At 40.0% G+C, this 20,776-nt stretch overlaps 2 protein-coding genes and 1 pseudogene across 2 annotated transcripts; all 3 read left to right on the top strand.

Annotated features, from left to right (window-relative positions):
- The first annotated feature begins 448 nt into the window (after positions 1–448).
- LOC140611422 (olfactory receptor-like protein OLF4) lies at positions 449–2,043 on the top strand. The gene is made up of 2 exons (XM_072788185.1): positions 449–1,356; positions 1,998–2,043. The coding sequence occupies exons 1-2, from the start codon at positions 449–451 to the stop codon at positions 2,041–2,043; spliced, it is 954 nt and encodes a 317-aa protein (XP_072644286.1).
- Positions 2,044–11,919: 9,876 nt separating this feature from the next.
- Positions 11,920–12,875, top strand: LOC140611421 (olfactory receptor 7A17-like; annotated as a pseudogene).
- Positions 12,876–19,254: 6,379 nt separating this feature from the next.
- Positions 19,255–20,187, top strand: LOC140611352 (olfactory receptor-like protein OLF4). Its single transcript, XM_072788138.1, has one exon. It carries the CDS (start codon positions 19,255–19,257, stop codon positions 20,185–20,187), a length of 933 nt encoding a protein of 310 aa, XP_072644239.1.
- Positions 20,188–20,776: the final 589 nt, after the last annotated feature.

Here is a 20,776-nt window from a genome sequence, read left to right as displayed (position 1 = left end):
CCACATCAGGCTCCCTGCGAGAAGCCTGCTTCTCCCTCTACTTACGTCTCTGCCTTCTCTCTGTGTCTTTCATGAATAAATAAATAAAATCTTTTTTAAAAACCATAGGATTATAAGGACATTGTTTATCAGCACCCTGTATACATTGTCTATACATGGTCAATACTCAATACATTCTCCTTAAAGGAATGAAAAATATTCTCAATAAAACAGGAATATATATATATATATATATATATTTAAGTAAAGGATTGAGGTGGAAACAGAATTCCTGATGAGAAATGGTGCTAGGGATGCTCTAATGGGGACAAGACCACAAACATATATTGAAATTAATTTCTTGACTCTAAAATATGGTCAAGTGGTAAAACTTATGTTAGGTTACTAACGCTTGCTTGTGTGAAATCAGTCATTTATTTTTCTATATCCTGGTAGTTACCTCCAACCCATGGAGCCAGGAAACCTTACAGGAGTTTCAGAGTTTCTTCTTCTGGGGTTTTCAGAAGGACCAGAACTGCAGCCCTTCATATTTGGGCTTTTCCTCTCCATGTACCTGATCACTGTGTTTGGAAACCTGCTCCTCATCCTGGCTGTCAGCTCTGACTCCCACCTCCATACACCCATGTACTTTTTCCTCGCCAACCTGTCCTTTGTAGACATCTGTTTCACCTCCACCACTGTCCCCAAGATGCTGATAAACATCCAGACTCAGAGCAAAGTGATCACTTATGAAGGATGCCTCAGCCAGATGTATTTTTTCATACTCTTTGCAGGATTAGACATCTTTCTCCTGACTGTGATGGCTTATGACCGCTTTGTAGCCATCTGCCACCCCCTGCACTACTTGGTCATCATGAACCCTCGGGTATGTGGACTGCTGGTTCTGGTGCCCTGGATCATGAGCATCTTGAATTCCTTGTTAGAAAGCATAATGGTGTTGCGCTTGTCCTTCTGTACAGTCTTGGAAATCCCCCACTTTTTCTGTGAACTCAATCAGATGATACAACTTGCATGTTCTGACACCTTTCTCAGTAACATGGTGATGTATTTTGCAGCTGTGCTTCTGGGTGGTGTTCCTTTTGCTGGAATCCTTTACTCTTATTCCAAGATAGTTTCCTCTATACGTGGGATCTCATCAGCTCAGGGAAAGTATAAAGCATTTTCCACCTGTGCATCTCACCTCTCAGTTGTCTCCTTATTTTATTGTACAGTCCTGGGAGTGTACCTTAGCTCTGCTGCTCCCCAGAGCTCCAACTCAAGTGCGGTGGCCTCAGTGATGTACACGGTGGTCACACCCATGCTGAACCCCTTCATCTACAGCCTGAGGAACAGAGACATTAAGAGGACTCTTATGAGATTTTCTAGAATGTCAGCTCTAAAATGGCCAACTGTTCTGGGCTGAAGAAGTGCCCATGATCGCAGAGCCCAATAACTTACAGTCAGAAGTTGTGATTTTCTTATGCAGCTTGTGAAAGTAGAACTTGCCTCCTTTATTTATTTCCTGGAATTTCTATTTTATGATTTTTGACCTCTCTGCATAATGTATGTGTACTATATATATATATAGTATAATGTATATATATATATAGTATATATATAGATATATATATAGTATACACAGTATATATATAGATATATATATAGGATACACTTTATAAAGCTTTGTGATATCTCTGATATCCCAGAGATTTTCCATTTGTCATTCCCTACTTTCTCAATGTTATTTCTAACTTTGGATGTGAAATATTTGGAAATCCTCAGTTATTTCAAAGGACCACATGGATCTGTTAAGAATAATTTCTTCTCAAATAAAATGTATCATAATGAGTATTCTTTTGTTTAACTGAGTACTACTCCTCTGGAAAATCTACTCCTAGCCACCACAGCTTTTATATAAGTTTATGACAGAGAAAAATCTGAGACCACTGTGCTTCACTTCTATGAACATGATTCCTTTGTTTACCACTACATTAACTGCTCTTCCTAAGAATGCAGACTTTGATGAAAAGTATTTCTTTCTCAGGCACTTCATCTACTTATTGAAATATGGAATATCAGGGTACATTTGTAAGATGTATTCATTAAGAGGAAAGACTGGTGGCATATTGCTGGTTTTATTAAATTGTTTTCTGGTTTCTGGTTGAAATTTTTCAGTGCTACATACAAATATGATTCCTTCCATTTCTCATAAATGAGATATCTTCCACTATTTGAAATTGTGTTATAACCTCTAAAAGGATAGTAAATGAACAGTATCATCCATTATATATGATCCTCATTACCACAGAATGACTCACCAGTAAGCTTGGATTCCTGTCTAGAATTCGACTCAGGGACAAAAGTTGTGCACCAATGCCTGTCCTTCCAATCTTTCCATGTTACCTCAAAGGGGTCTAAGTGGTGTCATTTTTAATACAGTTATGTCAGATACACTTGAAGAACAGAATAATTATGAAAGATACCTTCAAGTATCAGAATAAACACCTAGAATAAAAATACCCAGATTATTACAAATGCCCTAAGTTCTTCCTGATTTATTATATCACTTGTCGCTGCATGCAAAACATCCTAAAATAAAATGGCTTAACATAATGTATTTATTATCAGGAATATTGTAGGGTAGGCAGTCCTTCAGATCTCTGCAGGGTTCCATGAGTCCTTCGGCAGGTACAAATCTCTACACTGTGTTTCTAAGGCTCATCTATGAGGTGTGTGGCTGCAGTGCTCTTCTGTCTTGAACAACTTTATATTGTTTCTCTCCTTTTATATATGTAAGGTAATCTTCTAGGTAATAAAAAAAAGTGATTTTATCCGACAAATACCCACCATTTGCTTTGACGTGGATGGAACTGGAGGGTATTATGCTGAGTGTAATAAGTCAATCAGAGAAGGTCAAACGTTATATAATCTCATTCATTTGAGGAATATAAAAAATAGTGAAAGGTAATAAAGGGGAAAGGAAAAAATGAGTGGGAAATATCAGAAAGGGAGAAAGAACATGAAAGACTCCTAACTCTGGGAAACGAACTAGGGGTGGTAGAAAGGGAGGTGGGCGGGGGGTGGGGGTGACTGGGTGATGGGCACTGAGGGGAGCACTTGATGGGATGAGCACTGGGTGTTATTCTGTATGTTGGCAAATTGAACACCAAAAAAAATAAATTTATTATTAAAAACAAAAAAAAGAAGAAAAAAATTTTAAAAATATATAAAGAAAGAATCAGAAACAGTCCTGTCTCCCACAGAGTTACAAAATTTGGATTATAATTCAATGTCAGAAAGCCAATTCAGAAGCACTATTATAAAGCTACTGGTGGCTCTAGAAAAAAGTATAAAGGACTCAAGAGATTTCGTGACTGCAGAATTTAGATCCAATCAGGCCAAAATTAAAAATCCATTAAATGAGAAGCAATCCAAATTGCAGGTCCTAATGATGAGGGTTAACAAGGTAGAAGAACAAGTGAGTGACATAGAAGACAAGTTGATGGCAAAGAATGAAGCTGAGGAAAAAAGAGAAAAACAATTAAAAGATCACGAGGATAGGTTAAGGGAAATAAATGACAGCCTCTGAAGGAAAAATCTAAGTTTAATTGGGGTTCCAGAGGACGCGGAAAGGGACAGAGTGTTGTGCCCAAGATCGCGAATCGGAGAAACCACCAAGGAGCCGACACCGATGCAAACACACGAGGGTCTATTTACAAGCTCGAGCCTGGGTCCAAGTATACCCGACACAGCAGAGCAGGGACTTGGACCCCGAGACTAAGAGGCTTAGCAACTTTATAGGAGCCAGTGGCCAATGGGATATGCAGAAAGAAAGTTGCACAGTCATGCTGGTCCACTCGCAGGTGGCCGATTGAATTACATTTTACCTTAAAGTATCCATTTGAACTGGCCTATCACTGAGCCGGATTTCCGGTTAGGGTGTGCCCTGGTCTTTGACTAGGGTGGGGCAGTACCCTAGCACAAAATAGAGTCAGTCCTGCTCTGCTTGTCCAGGGGTAGGAGATTTTGTTAAATTTCCTGGATCCCACAAGAGGACCAGAACGTGTATTTGAACACATCATAGCTGAGAACGTCCCTAACTTGGGAAGGGAAATAGGCATCCATATCCAGGAGACAGAGAGACCCTCCCCCTAAAATCAATTAAAAAAAAAAACACTCAACACTGCGACATTTAATAGTGAAACTTGCAAATTCCAAAGATAAAGAGAAGATCCTTAAAGCAGCAAGAGACAAGAAATCTCTAACTTTTATGGGGAGAAGTATTAGGTTAACAGCAGACCTCTCCACAGAGACCTGGCAGGCCAGAAAGAGCTGGCAGCATATATTCAGGGCATAAAGGGAGAAGAACCTACAGCCAAGAATACTTTATCCAGCAAGGCTCTCATTCAGAATAGAAGGAGAGATAAAGATCTTCCAAGCTAGGCAGAACCTGAAAGGATATGTGACCACCAAACCGGCTCTGCAAGAAATATTAAGGGGGACTCTGTAAAAGAAAGAGGAAGTCCAAGGAAACAGTCCACAAAAACAGGGACTGAATAGGTATCATGATGACACTAAATTCATACCTTACAATAGTAACTCCGAACATGAATGGGGTTAATGACCCCATCAAAAGGCGCAGCATTTCAGACTGGATAAAAAAGCAAGACTCGGGGATCCCTGGGTGGCGCAGCGGTTTGGCGCCTGCCTTTGGCCCAGGGCGCGATCCTGGAGACCTGGGATCGAATCCCACATTGGGCTCCCGGTGCATGAAGCCTGCTTCTCTCTGCCTATGTCTCTGCCTCTCTCTCTCTCTCTCTCTGTGACTATCATAAATAAATTTTTTAAAAAAAGCAAGACTCATCTATTTGCTGTCTACAAGAGACTCATTTTAGACCTAAGTACAGCAACAGACTGAAAATAAAAGGTTGGAGAACCATTTATGATTCAAATGGTCCTCCAAAGAAAGCAGGGGTAGCCATTCTCATATCAGATAAAGTTTATCCGAAAGACTGTAGTAAGAGATGAAGAGGGACATTATATCATACTTAAAGGATCTATCCAACAAGAGGACCTAATAATCATCAATATTTATGCCCCAAATGTGGGAGCTGCCAAGTATATCAATCAATCAATTAATTAATTAATAATTAATTAAGACATACTTAGATAATAGTACACTTATACTTGAAGACTTGAATATGGTGCTACCTACAATAGATAGATATTCTAAACACAAAATCTCCAAAGAAACAAGAGGTTAAAATGATACACTGGTCCAGATGGATTTCACAGATATTTACAGAACTTTACATCCAAATGGAACTGAATACACATTCTTCTCAAGTGCACATGAAATTTCTCCAGAGTAGACCACATACTGGGTCACAAATCAGGTCTTAACTGATACCAAAAGATTGGGATAGTATCCTGCATATTTTCAGATCATAATGCTCTGAAATTAGAACTAAACCACAAGAAATTTGAAAGGATTTCAAACACGTGGAGACTAAGGACCATCCTGCTAAAAGATGAAAGGGTCAACCAGGAAATTAGGGAAGAATTAAAAAGATTCATGGAAACTAATGAGAATGAAGATACAACCATTCAAATTCTTTGGGATACAGCAAAAGCAGTCCTGAGGGGGAAATACATTGCAATACAAGCAGCCATCCAAAAACTGGAAAGAACTCAAATACAAAAGCTAACCTTGCACCTACAGGAGCTGGAGAAAGAACAGCAAATGAAACCTTTACCCAGAAGAAGACTGTTAATAAAGATTTGAGCAGAACTCAATGAATAGAGACCAGAAGAACTGTGGAACAGATCAAAAAACCAGAAGTTGGTTCTTTGAAAGAATTAATAAGATAGATAAACCATTAGCCAGCCTTATTAAAAAGAAGAGAGAAAAGACTCAAATTCATAAAATCATGAATGAGAAAGGAGAGATCACCACCAACACCAAGGAAATACAAACGATTTTTAAAATGTATTATGAGCAGCTATAATGCCAATAAATTAGGCAATCTAGAAGAAATGGACGCATTTCTGGAAAGCCACAAACTGCCAAAACTGGAACAGGAAGAAATAGAAAACCTGAACGGGCCGATTACCAGGGAGGAAATTGAAGCAGTCATCAAAAACCTCCAAAGACACAAAAGTCCAGGGCCAGATGGCTTCCCAGGGGAATTCTATCAAACTTTAAAAGAAGAAACCATACCTATTCTCCTAAAGCTGTTTGGAAAGATGGAAAGAGATGGAGTACTTCCTAATTCGTTCTATGAGGCCAGCATCACCTTAATTCCAAAGCCAGACCCCACCAAAAAGGAGAAGTATAGACCAATATTGCTGATGAACACAGGTGCAAAAATTCTCAACAATATACTAGGCAATAGGATCCAACAGTACATTAAGAAAATTATTCACCATAACCAAGTGGGATTTATCCCCAGGACACAAGGCTGGTTCAACACTCATAAAGCAATCAATGTGATAATATCATCAAGAGAAAAAACAAGAACCATATGATCCTCTCAATAGATGCTGAGACAAAATACAGCATCCTTTCCTAATCAAAACTCTTGAGAGTGTAGGATTAGAGGGAACATTCCTCAGCATCTAAAAGCCATCTACAGAAATCCCACAGCAAAAATCATTCTCAATGGGGAAACACTGAGAGCCTTTCCCCTAAGATCAGGAACAAGACAGGATGTCCACTCTCACCACTGCTATTCAACATACTACTAGAAGTCCTAGCCTCAGCAATTAGGCAACAAAAAGAAATAAAAGGCATTCAAATTGGCAACGAAAAAGTCAAACTCTCCTTCTTCGCAGAAGACATTATACTCTACATAGAAACCCCAAAAGACTCCACCCCAAGATTCCTAGAACTCATACAGCAATTCAGCTGTGTGACAGGATACAAAATCAATGCCCAGAAATCAGTGGCATTTCTGTACACTAACAATGAGACTGAAGAAAGATAAAGTAAGCAGTCAATCCCATTTACAATTGCACCCAAAAGCATAAGATACCTTGGAATAAACATAACCAAAGAGGTAAAGGAACTACATCCTAAAAACTACAGAGCATTTGCAAAAGAAATTTAGGAAAACACAAAGAGATGGAAAAACATTCCATGCTCATGGATTGGCAGAATTAATATTGTGAAAATGTCAATGCTACCCAGGGCAATTTACACATTTAATGAAATCCCTATCAAAATACCATGGACTTTCTTCAGAGAGTTGGAACAAATTATCTTAAGATTTTTGTGGAATCAGAAAAGACCCTGAATAGCCAGGGAATATTAAAAAAGAAAACCAGAGCTCGGGGCATCACAATGCCAGATTTCAGGTTGTACTACAAAGATGTGGTCATCAAGACAGTGTGGCACTGGCACAAAAACAGACACATAGATCAGTGGAACAGAATAGAGAACCCAGAAGTGGACCCTCAACCCTATGGCCAACTATTCGACAAAGCAGGAAAGACTATCCACTGGAAAAAAGACAGCCTCTTCAATAAATGGTGCTGGGAAAATTGACCATCCACATGCAGAATAATGAAACTAGACCACTCTCTTTCACCATACACAAAGATAAACTCAAAATGGATGAAAGATCTAAATGTGAAACAAGATTCCAGCAAAATCCTAGAGAAGAACACAGGCAACACCCTTTTTGAACTCGCCAACAGTAACTTCTTCCAAGATATGTTCATGAAGGCAAGAGAAACAAAAGCAAAAATGAACTATTGGGACTTCATCAAGATAAGAAGCTTATGCACAGCCAAAGAAACAGTCAACAAAACTCAAAGACAACCTACAGAATGGGAGAAGATATTTGCAAATGACGTATCCGATGAAGGGCTAGTTTCCAAGATCTATAATGAACTAATTAAACTCAACAGCAAAGAAACAAATAATCCAATCATGAAATGGGCAAAAGACATGAACAGAAATCTGATAGAGGAAGACATAGACTCGGCCAACAAGCACCTGAGAAAATGCTCCGCATCAGGTGCCATCAGGTTAATACCCGTCAAAACCACAATGAGATACCCCCTCACACTAGTGAGAATGGGGAATATTAACAAGACAGGAAACAACAAATGTGGTGAGGATGTGGAAAAAGGGGAACCCTCCTGCACTGTTGGTGGGAATGTGACTGGTGCAGCCACTCTGGAAAACTGTGGAGGTTCCTCAAAGAGTTAAAAACAGATCTGCCCATGATCCCTGGGTGGCTCAGCGGTTTAGCACCTGCCTTTGGCCCAGGGCGTGATGCTGGAGTCCCATGATCGAGTCCCACATCAGGCTACCCGCATGGAGCCTGCTTCTCCCTCTGTCTGTGTCTCTGCCTCTCTCTCTCTCTCTCTCTCTCTCTCTCTCTCTTTCTATCACGAATAGAAATAAATAAAATCACGAATAAATAAATAAAATCTTTAAAAAAAATAGATCTGCCCTACAACCCAGCAATTGTCCTGCTGAGGATTTACCCCAAAGATACAGATGCAGTGAAACGCCAGGACACCTGTACCCTGATGTTTCTAGCAGCAATGTCCACAATAGCCAAACTGTGGAAGGAGCCTCAGTGTCCATTGAAAGATGAATGGATAAAGAAGATCTGGTTTATATATACAATGGAATATTACTCAGCCATTAGAAATGACAAAGACCCACCATTTGCTTCGATGTGGAGAGACCTGGAGGGTATTATGCTGAGTGAAATAAGTCAATTGGAGAAGGACAAACATTATATGGTCTCATTCATTTGGGGACTATAAAAAATAGTGAAAGGGAATAAAGGGGAAAGGAGAAAAAATGAGTGGGAAATATCAGAAAGGGAGACAGGACATGGAAGACTCCTAACTCTGGGAAATGAACTAGGGGTGGTAGGAAGGGTGGTGGGTGGGGGGTGGGGTGACTGGGTGATGCACACTGAGAGGGGCACTTGACAGGATGAGCACTGGGTGGTATTCATATGTTGGCAAATTGAACACCAATAAAAAATAAATTTATTTTTTAAAAAGGGGATCCCTGGGTGGCGCAGCGGTTTGGCGCCTGCCTTTGGCCCAGGGCGCGATCCTGGAGACCCGGGATCGAATCCCACGTCGGGCTCCCGGTGCATGGAGCCTGCTTCTCCCTCTGCCTGTGTCTCTGCCTCTCTCTCTCTCTCTCTCTCTCTCTGACTATCATAAATAAATAAATAAATAAATTTTTTAAAGAAACGACAAATACCCACCATTTGCTTCGACGTGGATGGAACTGGTGGGGTTATGCTGAGTAAAATAAGTCAATGCGATAAGGACAAACATTATATGGTCTCATTCATTTGAGGTATATAAAAATTAGTGAAAGGGAATAAAGGGGAAAGGAGAAAAAATGAATTGGAAATATCAAAAAGGGAGACAGAACATGAAAGTCTCCTAACTCTAGGAAACTAACCAGGGGTGGTGGAAGGGGAGGTGGGCGGGGGGGGGTGGGGGTGACTGGGTGACGGGCACTGAGGGGGGCACTTGACGGGATGAGCACTGGGTGTTATTGTGTAAGTTGGCAAATTGAACACCAATAAAAAATAGATTTATAATAAAAAAACAAAAACAAATTAAAGGGCTGAGCTACAAGATGATAAAAAGAAAGAGAGACAAGACAGGAACTGATCCAGATTTAAAGGGATTAAAGACATTAAACAAAAAAAGGGGGAATTGAGGGAAAGGAAAATATCATTGAGGGTGCAAAACATGAGAGAGTCCTAACTCTGGTAAATGAACAAGGAGTGGTGGAAGGGGGGGTGGGCGGGGTTTGGGGTGATTGGGTGCTGAGCACTGAGGGGGGCACTTGGAAGGATGAGCCCTGGGTGTTATGCTATGTGTTGGCCAATTGAACTTCAATTAAAAAAATTAAAAGAAAAAAAAAGAAATGCCACTGATTTCTGGGCATTGATTTTGTATCCTGCCACATTGTCCAATTGCTGTATGAGTTCTAGCAATCTTGGGGTGCAGTCTTTTGGGTTTTCTATGTACAGTATCATGTCATCTGCGAAGAGTGAGAGTTTGACTTCTTCTTTGCCAATTTGAATTTCTTTCATTTCTTTTTGTTGTCTGTTTTCTGAAGGTAGGACTTCTAGTACTATGTTGAATAACAGTGTTGAGAGTGGACATCCCTGTCATGTTCCTGATCTTAGGGGAAAGGCTCTCAGTTTTTTCTCATTGAGAATGATGTTTGCTGTGGCCTTTCATAAATGACTTTTAAGAAATTGAGGAATGTTCCCTCTATCCCTACACTCTCAAGAGTTTTGTTTAGGAATGGATGGTGTATTTTGTCAAATGCTTTCCCTGCATCTATTGAGAGGCTCATATGGTTCTTGTCTTTTCTCTCGTTGATGTGATCTATCACGTTGAATGTTTTACAAGTGTTGAAGCACCCTTGCCTCCCAGGGATAATTCCCACTTGGTCATGATGAATAATTCTCTTAATATACTGTTGGATCCTATTGGCTAGTACCTTAGTGAGAATTTTTCCATCCATGTTCATCGGGGATATTGGTCTATAATTCTCTTTTTTTGTGGGATCTTTGGTTTTGGAATTAAAATGATGCTGGCCTCATAAAACGAGTTTGTAAGTATTTCCTCTCTGTCCTTTGAAAGAGATTTAGTAGAATAGGTATTATTTCATCTACAGAATGGGAGAGGATATTTGTAAATGACAAATCAGGTAAATTATTAGTATCCAAAGTATATAAGGAACATATCAACCTGAACACTGAACAAAAAATTAATCCAGTTAATATGTGGGCAGCAAAGATGAATAGACACGTTTCCAAAGACGTCCTGATGGCTGACAGACACATGAAAAGATGCTCAACATCACCATCATCATGGAAATAAAAATCAACTCTACCATTAGATATTAACCTCACACCAGTCAGAATGACTGAAATTAATCACACAGGAAACAAGAGATATTGGTGAGGATGCGGAGAAAGGGAACCCTCTTACACTGTTGATGGGAATGCAAACTGGTGCAGCCACTGTGGAAAATAGTATGAAGGTGCCTCAAAAAGTTGAAAATAAAACTACCATATAATCCATAATTTGCACTCCTAGGTATTTACCCAAGAATTTTTTAAATTCTATTAATTCTATTTTTAATACCAATTCAAAAAATAAGATTTAGCAGCATTTTCTATAATAGTTAAACTTTGGAAACAGGCCAAGTGTCCATCAGCTAATGAATGGATAAAGAAGTAGTAGCATATAAATACAGTGGAATATTACTTTTAAAAAGGAATGAAATCTTGTCACTTGCAGTGATATGGATGGACCTAGAGTATATTATTGTAAGCAAAATAAGTCAGAGAAAGATGAATACTGTATGATTTCACTTATATCTGGAATTTACAAACAAGACCAATGATCATGGGGGAAAAAAGAGACATAGAAGCAAATCAAGACATAGATCCTTAACTCCAATGAACACAGTGCTGATTGACAAAGGAAAGTGGGTGAGGGGATGAGTGAGGTAGGTAATGGGATTAAGGAGGGCATTTGCCAAAATGAGTAACAGGTGTAATGTGGAAATGTTGAATCACAAAATTGTACAACAGGGATCCCTGGGTGGCGCAGCGGTTTAGCACCTGCCTTTGGCCCAGGGCGCGATCTTGGAGACCCGGGATCGAATCCCACATTGGGCTCCCGGTGCATGGAGCCTGCTTCTCCCTCTGCCTATGTCTCTGCCTCTCTCTCTCTGTATGTGTGACTATCATAAATAAATAAAAATTAAAAAATTTGTACAACTGAAAGTCACATTACACTGTATGTTAGCTAATATGAATTTAAATTGAAGTTTAAAAATAAAGAGTTACAAATAAATAAATGAAAGCCATTTCCTTGAAAATTATTATGTTATTTTTCTACCTTCCTAGTAGTCATCTCCACCACATGGAACCAGGAAATGTTACACGAATTTCAGAGTTTCTTCTTCTGGGATTATCCGAGGAACCAGAACTGCAGCCCCTCATATTTGGGTTTTTCCTCTCCATGTACCTGATCACTGTGTCTGGAAATCTGCTCATCATTGTGGCCGGCAGCTCTGACTCCCACCTCCACACCCCCATGTACTTCTTCCTTGCCAACCTGTCCTTTGTAGACATGGTTTCACCTCCACCGCCGTCCCCAAGATGCTGTGGAACATCCAGACTCAGAACAAAATCATTAACTATGCAGGCTGCATCAGCCAGATGTATTTTTTTCCTACTATGTGCAGAGTTGGACGACTTTATCCTGTCCACAATAGCCTAAGACCACTTCATGGCCATCTGTCACCCCCTGCACTACATGGTTATCATGAACCCCTGGCTCTGTGGACTGCTGGTTCTAGTGTCCTGGATCATCGGTGTCCTGAATTCCTTATTACAGAGCTTAATGGTGTTGTGGGTGTCCTTCTGTACAGGCACGGAAATCCCTCATTTTTTAACTCAATCAAGTAATCAGGAATACTGTTCTGACATTTTTCTTAATGACATGGTGATGTATTTTATGACTGTGCTGCTGGCAGGTGGTCCTTTCACTGGGTTCCTTTACTCTTACTCTAAGATTGTTTCCCCCATACATAGAATCTCATCAGCTTAGAGCAAGTATAAAGCATTTTCTACCTGTGCATCTCTTGGTTGTCTCCTTATTTTACTCTAAAGCCTAGAAGTGTACTTTAGCTCTGCTGCTCCCCAGAGCTCCCACGCAAGTGCAGTGGCCTCGGTGATGTACACATAGTCATACCCATGCTGAACCCCTTCATCTATAGTCTGAAGAACAGAGACATAAAGAGGGCTCTGAAAAGAATCTTCGGGGTTCCAGTGATGCAGTGGCCAGTCATCCTGGGGCTGAAGATGTGCCCATGATTGAAAGACTCATAGCCTCAGAGCCAGAAATGCCATTCTTTGATCAGGCTGTGGAAGTAGAATCTGCTCCTTCTATTTATTTCCTGGAATTTCCATTTGTTTGAATTCAACTTCTCCATACCTTTAAGTAAGTCACTTATTAAGATTCTGCTCTGTCTCATATACAGACTCTTTACCCTTTTCCATTTTCATATATCCCTAATGGTTTCTCTAAACTTAGATCACAAATGCCTGGAAATTTTTTTTTTAATTTAAATTCAATTAGCTAACATAAACTACCTACTTAGCTTCACATGTAGATTTCAATGATTTATCAGTTGTATATAACACCTAGTGCTCATCAAATAACATGCCTTGTTTAATGGCCACCACCCAATTACCCCATCCCCCACCCACCTCCCTCCTTCAACCCTCAATTTGTTTCCTATAGTTAAGAGTCTCTCATGGTTTTTCTCCCTCCCTAATGACTTCCCATTCAGTTTTCTCTCCCTTATCATATGATCCTCTATGCTGTTTCTTATATTCCGCATATTAGTAAACCATATGATAATTATCTCTCACTCATTGACTTCTTTCTCTTAGCAGAATACACTCTAGTTCTATCCATGTCCTTGTAAATGGCAAGTATTGCTCCTGATGGCTAAGTTGTATTCCATTGTATATACATATCACATCTCCTTATCCATTTATCTGTCAGTGGAAATCTCAGCTCTTAGTTTGGATATTGTGGACATTGCTGCTATAAACACTGGGGTGCAAGTGCCCCTTTGGGTCACTACATCTGTATCTTTGGGATACATACTTAGTAGTTCAATTGCTGGGTTGTAGGGTAGCTCTAGTTTCAATTTCATGAGGAATCTTCATATCGTTTTCCAGAGTGGCTATGACACTGTCCATTCTCATCAACACTATAAGAGGCTTCCCCTTTCTCCACATCCTCGCCAATGTTTGTTGTTTCCTGTCTTGTTAATTTTAGCCATTCTGACTGGTGTGAGGTATCTCATTATGGTTTTGATTTATATTTCCCTGATTCCAAGTACTGTGGAGCATTTTTTCATGTATATGTTAGTCATGTGTAGGTGCTCTTTGGATAAATGTCTGTTCATATCTTCTGCCCATTTCTTGACTTGATTGTTTTCTGGGTGTTTGGCAAATTCCTTATAGGTCTTGGAAACAAGCCCTTTATCTGATATGGCATTTGCAAATATCTTATTCCATTTCATAGATTGCCTCTTAGTTTTCTTGACTGTTTCTTCTACTTTTCAGAAGCTTTTATCTTGATGAAGTCCAAATAGTTCACTTTTACCTTTGATTCCCTTGCCTTTGGAGTCATGTTTAGCAAGAAATTGCCCTGGCCAAGGTCAAAGAGGTTGCTGCCTGTGTTCTCCTCTAGGATTTTGATGGATTCCTTTCTCACAGTTAGGTCTTACATTCATTTTGAGTTAATCTTTGTGTGTGTTATAGGAAAATGGTCCAGTTACATTCTTCTACATGTCTTTGTCCAATTTTCCCTGCACTGTTTATTGAAGAGACTATCTTTTTTCCATTGGATATTCTTTCCTGCTTTGTGGAAGATTAGTTGACCATAGAGTTGATATGTCATTTGCAAATACCTATTTGCAAATACCCATTCCCTAGGTTGCCTTTTAAATATTTATTTATTTATTTATTTATTTATTTATTTATTTATTTAAGAGAGAGAGAGAGAATATGAGAGAGAACTAGAGAGAGCATGAGCAGGGGAAGGGGCAGAGGGAGAAGCAGGATCCTCACTGAGCAGGTAGTCCAATGCAGGGCTCAATCCCAGGACCCTGGGATCATGACCTGAGTTGAAGGCAGACACTTAACTGATTGAGCCACCCAGTCCCTCTGTTGGTTGCCTTGGGTCCATTTCTGGGTTCTCTATTCTGTTCCATTGATCTATATGTCTGTTTTGTGCCAGTACCATTCTGTCTTAATGATCACAACTTTGTAGGATATCTTGAAGTCAGGCATTGTAATGCCCCCAGCTTTTTGTTTCCACAAAAGCAAAATTGAACTATGGAACTTCACCAAGGTTAAAAGCTTCTACACAGCAAAGAAAACAATCAACAAAACTAAAAGGCATTAGTTATATATATATACAATGGAATATCACTCAACCATCAGAAAGGATGAATACCTACCATTTACATTGATGTGGATGGAACTGAAGGGCACTATGCTGAGTTAAATAAGTCAATCAGAGAGAGATAATTATCATATGGTTTCATTAATATGTGGAATATAAGAAATAGTACAAGGGATCATAAGGGAAAGAGGGAAAACCGAATAGGGAAAAATTAGAGAGGAAAATAAACCATAACTCTAGGAAATAAACCGAGGATAGATGAAGGGAAAGTGGTAGGAAGAAGGGTAACTGAGTGATGGACATTAAGGAGGGCACAATGATGTGGTGAGCACTGGGTGTTATACTATATGTTGGCAAATTGAATTTAAATTTTAAAAAGAGAGAGGGAGAGACCTAATCCAGGTAAGTTCTCAGTCTTAGATTTGAAGAAAATTATAAATTGGAACAGAGATACGGTGATAGGAGATTCACACCTTGGGAAGGGGGCAATATTAGAGGAAAGGAGTAAAAAAAAAAAACAAAACTGGATTCACTTGACCTCTAACCTAGTCTTTTGGGAATTGAGGTTCATTAGGAAAACAATCTTTCTGTCCAGAGGACTTTTCCACTTGGGAATCATGTGCTCAGTGGTTGGAGTCACAAGAGGGAAATCCACCTAATGAGCAGACACGGAACTGTAATGTCTCCTCATCTCCAGTCCCTCACCCCCTGCAACCTTGGACGGTGAAGACCATGCTTCTTGTCTCTTCATTCAGAGTCCTAATTCTGGCTGGGGGCCAATGCTTTACTCCTTCCTGCTGCCTTGCTTGATGACAGAGCTTTAGTTCCTATCATCTGACATCCAGGGAGGAAGTCAGACTTCCACAAGGTGACCTTCCTGTCAGACACCCAGCCAGGTGAGTCCAACACCCCAGTGGACTGTAGACGAGAGGGTCAGAGAGAATGGAAGCCAAGAACATTGAATCCATCATCATCTGAGAGCCAATTCAACTTAGCCCAAAGTGAATGATCACTGTGTTTGTTGTTTTTTGCTTGATTAAATAATGTATTATTAGTGCTAATGTCAATTTCACAGGGTAACAGTTACTCACACTTTTGAAAGTCTTTCATATTCTTTATCATTAAATTACTTTTATAGCAATGCTAGAGAAAGTATGTTGAGAGTGTTAAACTGAATGTGTGGTACTATATCAGTTGTGATTTTGTTCCCTGGGTGACATTGATCACTGTTGGGAGCCAGCTTTGCCTGTCACACTGGAGAGGGGTGGATGGAGACCAGGGATACTCTTAACACCCTACCATGCACAGCACACACCCCACCCCAGAACAGGCTCTGGCCAGAATTTCCTTAGTGCAGAGACAGAGGAACCCTGAGTTAAAGACTATTTAGTATTTGGAACACAGCAGCCTTCAGGTTCTGCCTTCAACCTTGTAACACTCACTTTTCTGCCAGCAAATTCACAGTAAGCCCTTAGTTACCAGTTTCAAAGTTCCAAGTACAAAGAATGTAGAGCTCTAGAAATTTTACCCCTGGCTGCTGGGTGAAAGAGAGATTTCTTGTTTTCTTAAACCATCCCTCAGTTTCAGTGAACTTCATATTTTTGATACCATTCTGATTGGCTTTTATCATTATATACCCATTCATTATTCTGTCTCCCCCTCTCTCTTTTATTTTTAAAATATTATCAGCATTTCAAATGACTTCCTCAGAGCATTATTTCTTGATTGACTTTTGAAACATAATTTTACTATAAAAAAATTTTGCTTTTTATTTAAATGTCTACCTACTTACTCCTGAGTTTCTTGTTTTATTTAAGTGATGTTGCCACACTGTAAATTTTATGTGTAGTTCTCTTGACATTCTAATATATTGTATAGTTATACTTACCCTGAGGTTTAGTAAGATCTGAGAGATGGTATGAATTTCATATCCTTCCAAACATATATCCCTTTATGCTAGCATTTACTTAGCAATTCAACCTTTTCCAATGATTGAAATACAATCTTGCCATGTGGAAAAACTCTTTATACACTAAGACCTAGGGTGGCTCAGTGGTTGAGTGTCTACCTTTGGCTCAGGGAGTGATCCCAGGATCCTGGGATCGAATCCCTCATTGGGCTGCCCACAAGGGAGCCTACTTCTCCCTCTACCTCTCTCTGTGTGCCTCTCATGAATAAATAAATAAAATCTCTATACACTGAGACCTAATTCCTGACTCATTTAACAAGTAAAACCTGAGCATCTGCCATGGACCAGAACATTCTAGGAACACTACATGTTATATTCTTTCTAGGTCTTTCCCAATTTAATTATTAATCCATATTGATATCATTAATTATTGCTATTTTTATCCCAATTCAGTCTGTTTGGGGTTTTCATACAAATTTGCCTAGGACAGTTGTTATGAAACTACTTATTTTGCATTTTAACCTGATTTTGTAATCCCTTCAATCTTTTCATTCTATATTTGTATTAGAGGGCTTTTTTTATTCTTTAGGCTTTTTGCTAAGCACATATATTCATGTAACTTGGTGAAAAAACAAAAGTGAAAAAGAAGATGAAGCCTCTGCACTTTTGAATCATGTATCATCACAGTAAGGGAAGAGTACAATGAAATAATTGTGTGTGTGATATGTATCCACTGACAGAATGATAGGAAGCAAATTATTGAGTACAAAATGTTATAATTGTCATGGTGTGGGCAGGATTATAGGGCATGCTTGGGGACCCCTTCACACATTGGATGAAATCCAGCTTGAGGATTAGTGTGCCCTTTGGGTTTGTCATAAGATAAATCAAAGGGAGACAGAACGTAAAGACTGCTAACTCTGGGAAACGAACTAGGGGTGGTAGAAGGGGAGGAGGGCGGGGGGTGGGAGTGAATGGGTGACGGGCACTGGGTGTTATTCTGTATGTTAGTAAATTGAACACCAATAAAAAAAAAAAAAATATCAATGAAAAGATGCCACATAAGTAAAGGGAGAAAGAGACTAACCTCATCCTCTATCAGACCACACAGAAATGAATCAGCCAAATAATGATGCAGGAGATAAAGGAAATAGAAGTCTTCTATGCCTGACATTAAAATGCCCAGCTTTTGTTTTGTATATACTTCCTTTCCTGAGGTGTTGATTTATCTGTTTGCTCATTCGGAGGCGGGGAGTGTACACTAAAATACATATATATTATTATTTGGCTGAGAGGTTTAAGAATTTGCATTTCTGGGAGCCATTTCTACATTTTGCAGATGAGAGATCATTGATCTGGCCTATTTGGATTGAATCCATTCATGGCATCACCAAGATGGCAGGGGCTGAGAAAGACAGGAAAATAACACAACCCAGGAAGCCATGGTATCCTGTGGGTGTGTGACTTGTAGAGCGTGAGCCGTCCTCACAGCAGGGTGCCAGGACTCCTAAATCCCAAGATGACACAACACAAGGGCCAGAACTCAATCAAGAGAGCCACTAAGAAGGGGATCTGGTTCAATTCCTGGGATGCCTTTGCAACAGGATGAACACAGTGGGAGAGGCACTGTGGACAGGGAAGTCCCTGTGTCATGAGGTTTCAGAGTTAGCAGAGAGAACACTCCTCTCCTCAGCGTGTCTGATGGTGTCTCTCCTCAATCTCCCTCCTGCTCATTCCTCTTGCAGCACTGGCTTTACTTCTTCAACCTGAACATTGGAAACAACTACCTTCCTTGGGGCCTTTGCATTGACCATTCCCTCAGCCGGGCACACACTTCCCCCATAAACCTTGGTCTACCTCCCTCTCTAACTTGAGGTCTGTGTTCCAGTGCCCTCCTGTTTGCAGAATGGCCTTCATATCCATGAAAATAGCATGCCCTATCCTTCTCTGCTTTATCCCTGTTTTCCCTTTCTTCATACCACCGCCACCAACTGAAATGCTATTTAGTTTTCTTATTTATTAATGTATTCTTTCTCTATCATTTTGTACTTTAGCACCCCATACTCCTTGCCTAGACATGCCAGAATGTGACCAGAGCTCAATCTATGTTTCCAAAACTTAGAATAATTTTTAAATTAAAACTGTAGAATACAGGGCCTTTTGTGAAAAAAGTGATTGGAACAAAAATTCCACAACTATAGTGGTACGGGGGATCTCCTTAAGGAGACCATTTACTGGCATAACATATTGAAGTGAATTTCTAGAATAAAAAAGAAAGCATTTCAAATCTGAGAGTAACATAAGTTTGTGTGAAAATTAGTCATGCTATTTGCTTCTGTCCTTGAAGTCATCTCCACCACATGGAACCAGGAAATGATACACGAATTTCAGAGTTTCTTCTTCTGGGATTAACAGAGGAACCAGAATTGCAAACCCTCATATTTGGGCTTTTCCTCACCATGTACCTGATCACTGTGTTTGGAAATCTACTCATCATCCTGGCCATTGGCTCTGACTCCCACCTCCACACCCCCATGTACTTCTTTCTTGACAACCTGTCCTTTGTAGACATCTGTTTCACCTCCACCACCATCCCCAAGATGCTGCTGAATATCCAGACTCAGAGCAAAGTGATCACTTATGAAGGCTGCATCTCACAGATTTATTTTCTCATACTCTTTGCCGTGTCAGACATCTTTCTTCTGAGTGTGATGGCCTATGACCGGTATGTGGCCATCTGCCACCCCCTACACTACATGGTCATCATGAACCCTCATCTCTGTAAACTGCTAGTTCTGGTGTCCTGGATCATGTCTATCCTGAATTCCTTGTTACATAGTTTAATGATGTTGCGGCTGTCCTTCTGTACACACTTCCAAATCCCCCACTTTTTTTGTGAACTCAACCAGATGATCCAACTTGCCTGTTCTGACACCTTTCTTAATAACTTGGTGATGTATTTTGCAGCTGTCCTGCTGGCTGGTGGTCCTTTCGCTGGGATCCTTTACTCTTACTCTAAGATTGTTTCCTCCATACACAGAATCTCATCAGCTCAGGGCAAGTATAAAGCATTTTCTACCTGTGCATCTCACCTCTCAGTTGTCTCCTTATTTTATTGTACGATGCTTGGTGTGTACCTTAGCTCTGCTGCTACCCAGAGCTCCCACACAAGTGCAGTGGTCTCTGTAATGTACACTTTGGTTGCACCCATGCTGAACCCCTTCATCTACAGCCTGAGGAACAAAGACATAAAGAGGGCTCTGAAAAGAATCATTGGGGTTCCAGAGATGTAAGGGCCAATCGTCATGGGGCTGAAGAAATGCCCATGATTTCAGGACTCACAGGCTCAGAGCCAGGAACTGCCATTCTTTGATCAGACAGTGGAAGTAGAATCTGCTCATTCTATTTATTTCCTGGAATTTCCATTTGTTTGAATTCAGCTTCTCCATACACTCACTTTATTAGACTTCTACTCTGTCTGATATACATAGTTTTCCTCTTTGTCCATATCCTACTTTTTCAAAGTTTTTTCCAACCTTGGTAAAAAATATTTGGAAATTCTCATTTATATCATGGGGTACCATGGATCTCTTAAGAATACTTTCTACTGGGGAAACCCTCTTGCATTGTTGGTGGGAATTCAAGCTGGTACAGCCACTCTGGAAAACAGTATGGAAGTTCCTCAAGAAGTTAAAAATGGAGCTACTGTATGACCCAGCAATTGCACTACTAGGTATTTACTCCAAAGATACAGATGTAGCGAAACGAAGGGTCACCTGCACCCCAGTGTTCATAACAGCAATGTCCACGACAGCCAAACTGTGAAAATAGTCAAGAAGTCCACTGGTAGATGAATGGATAAAGATGTGATATAGATAGATA

The sequence above is a fragment of the Canis lupus genome, chromosome 19 (genome assembly GCF_048164855.1).
Source record: "Canis lupus baileyi chromosome 19, mCanLup2.hap1, whole genome shotgun sequence".
Taxonomy (NCBI): Eukaryota; Metazoa; Chordata; class Mammalia; order Carnivora; family Canidae; genus Canis; species Canis lupus.
Note: the sequence above shows the minus strand (reverse complement) of the source record. Positions and strands in the feature narration are given on the sequence as shown.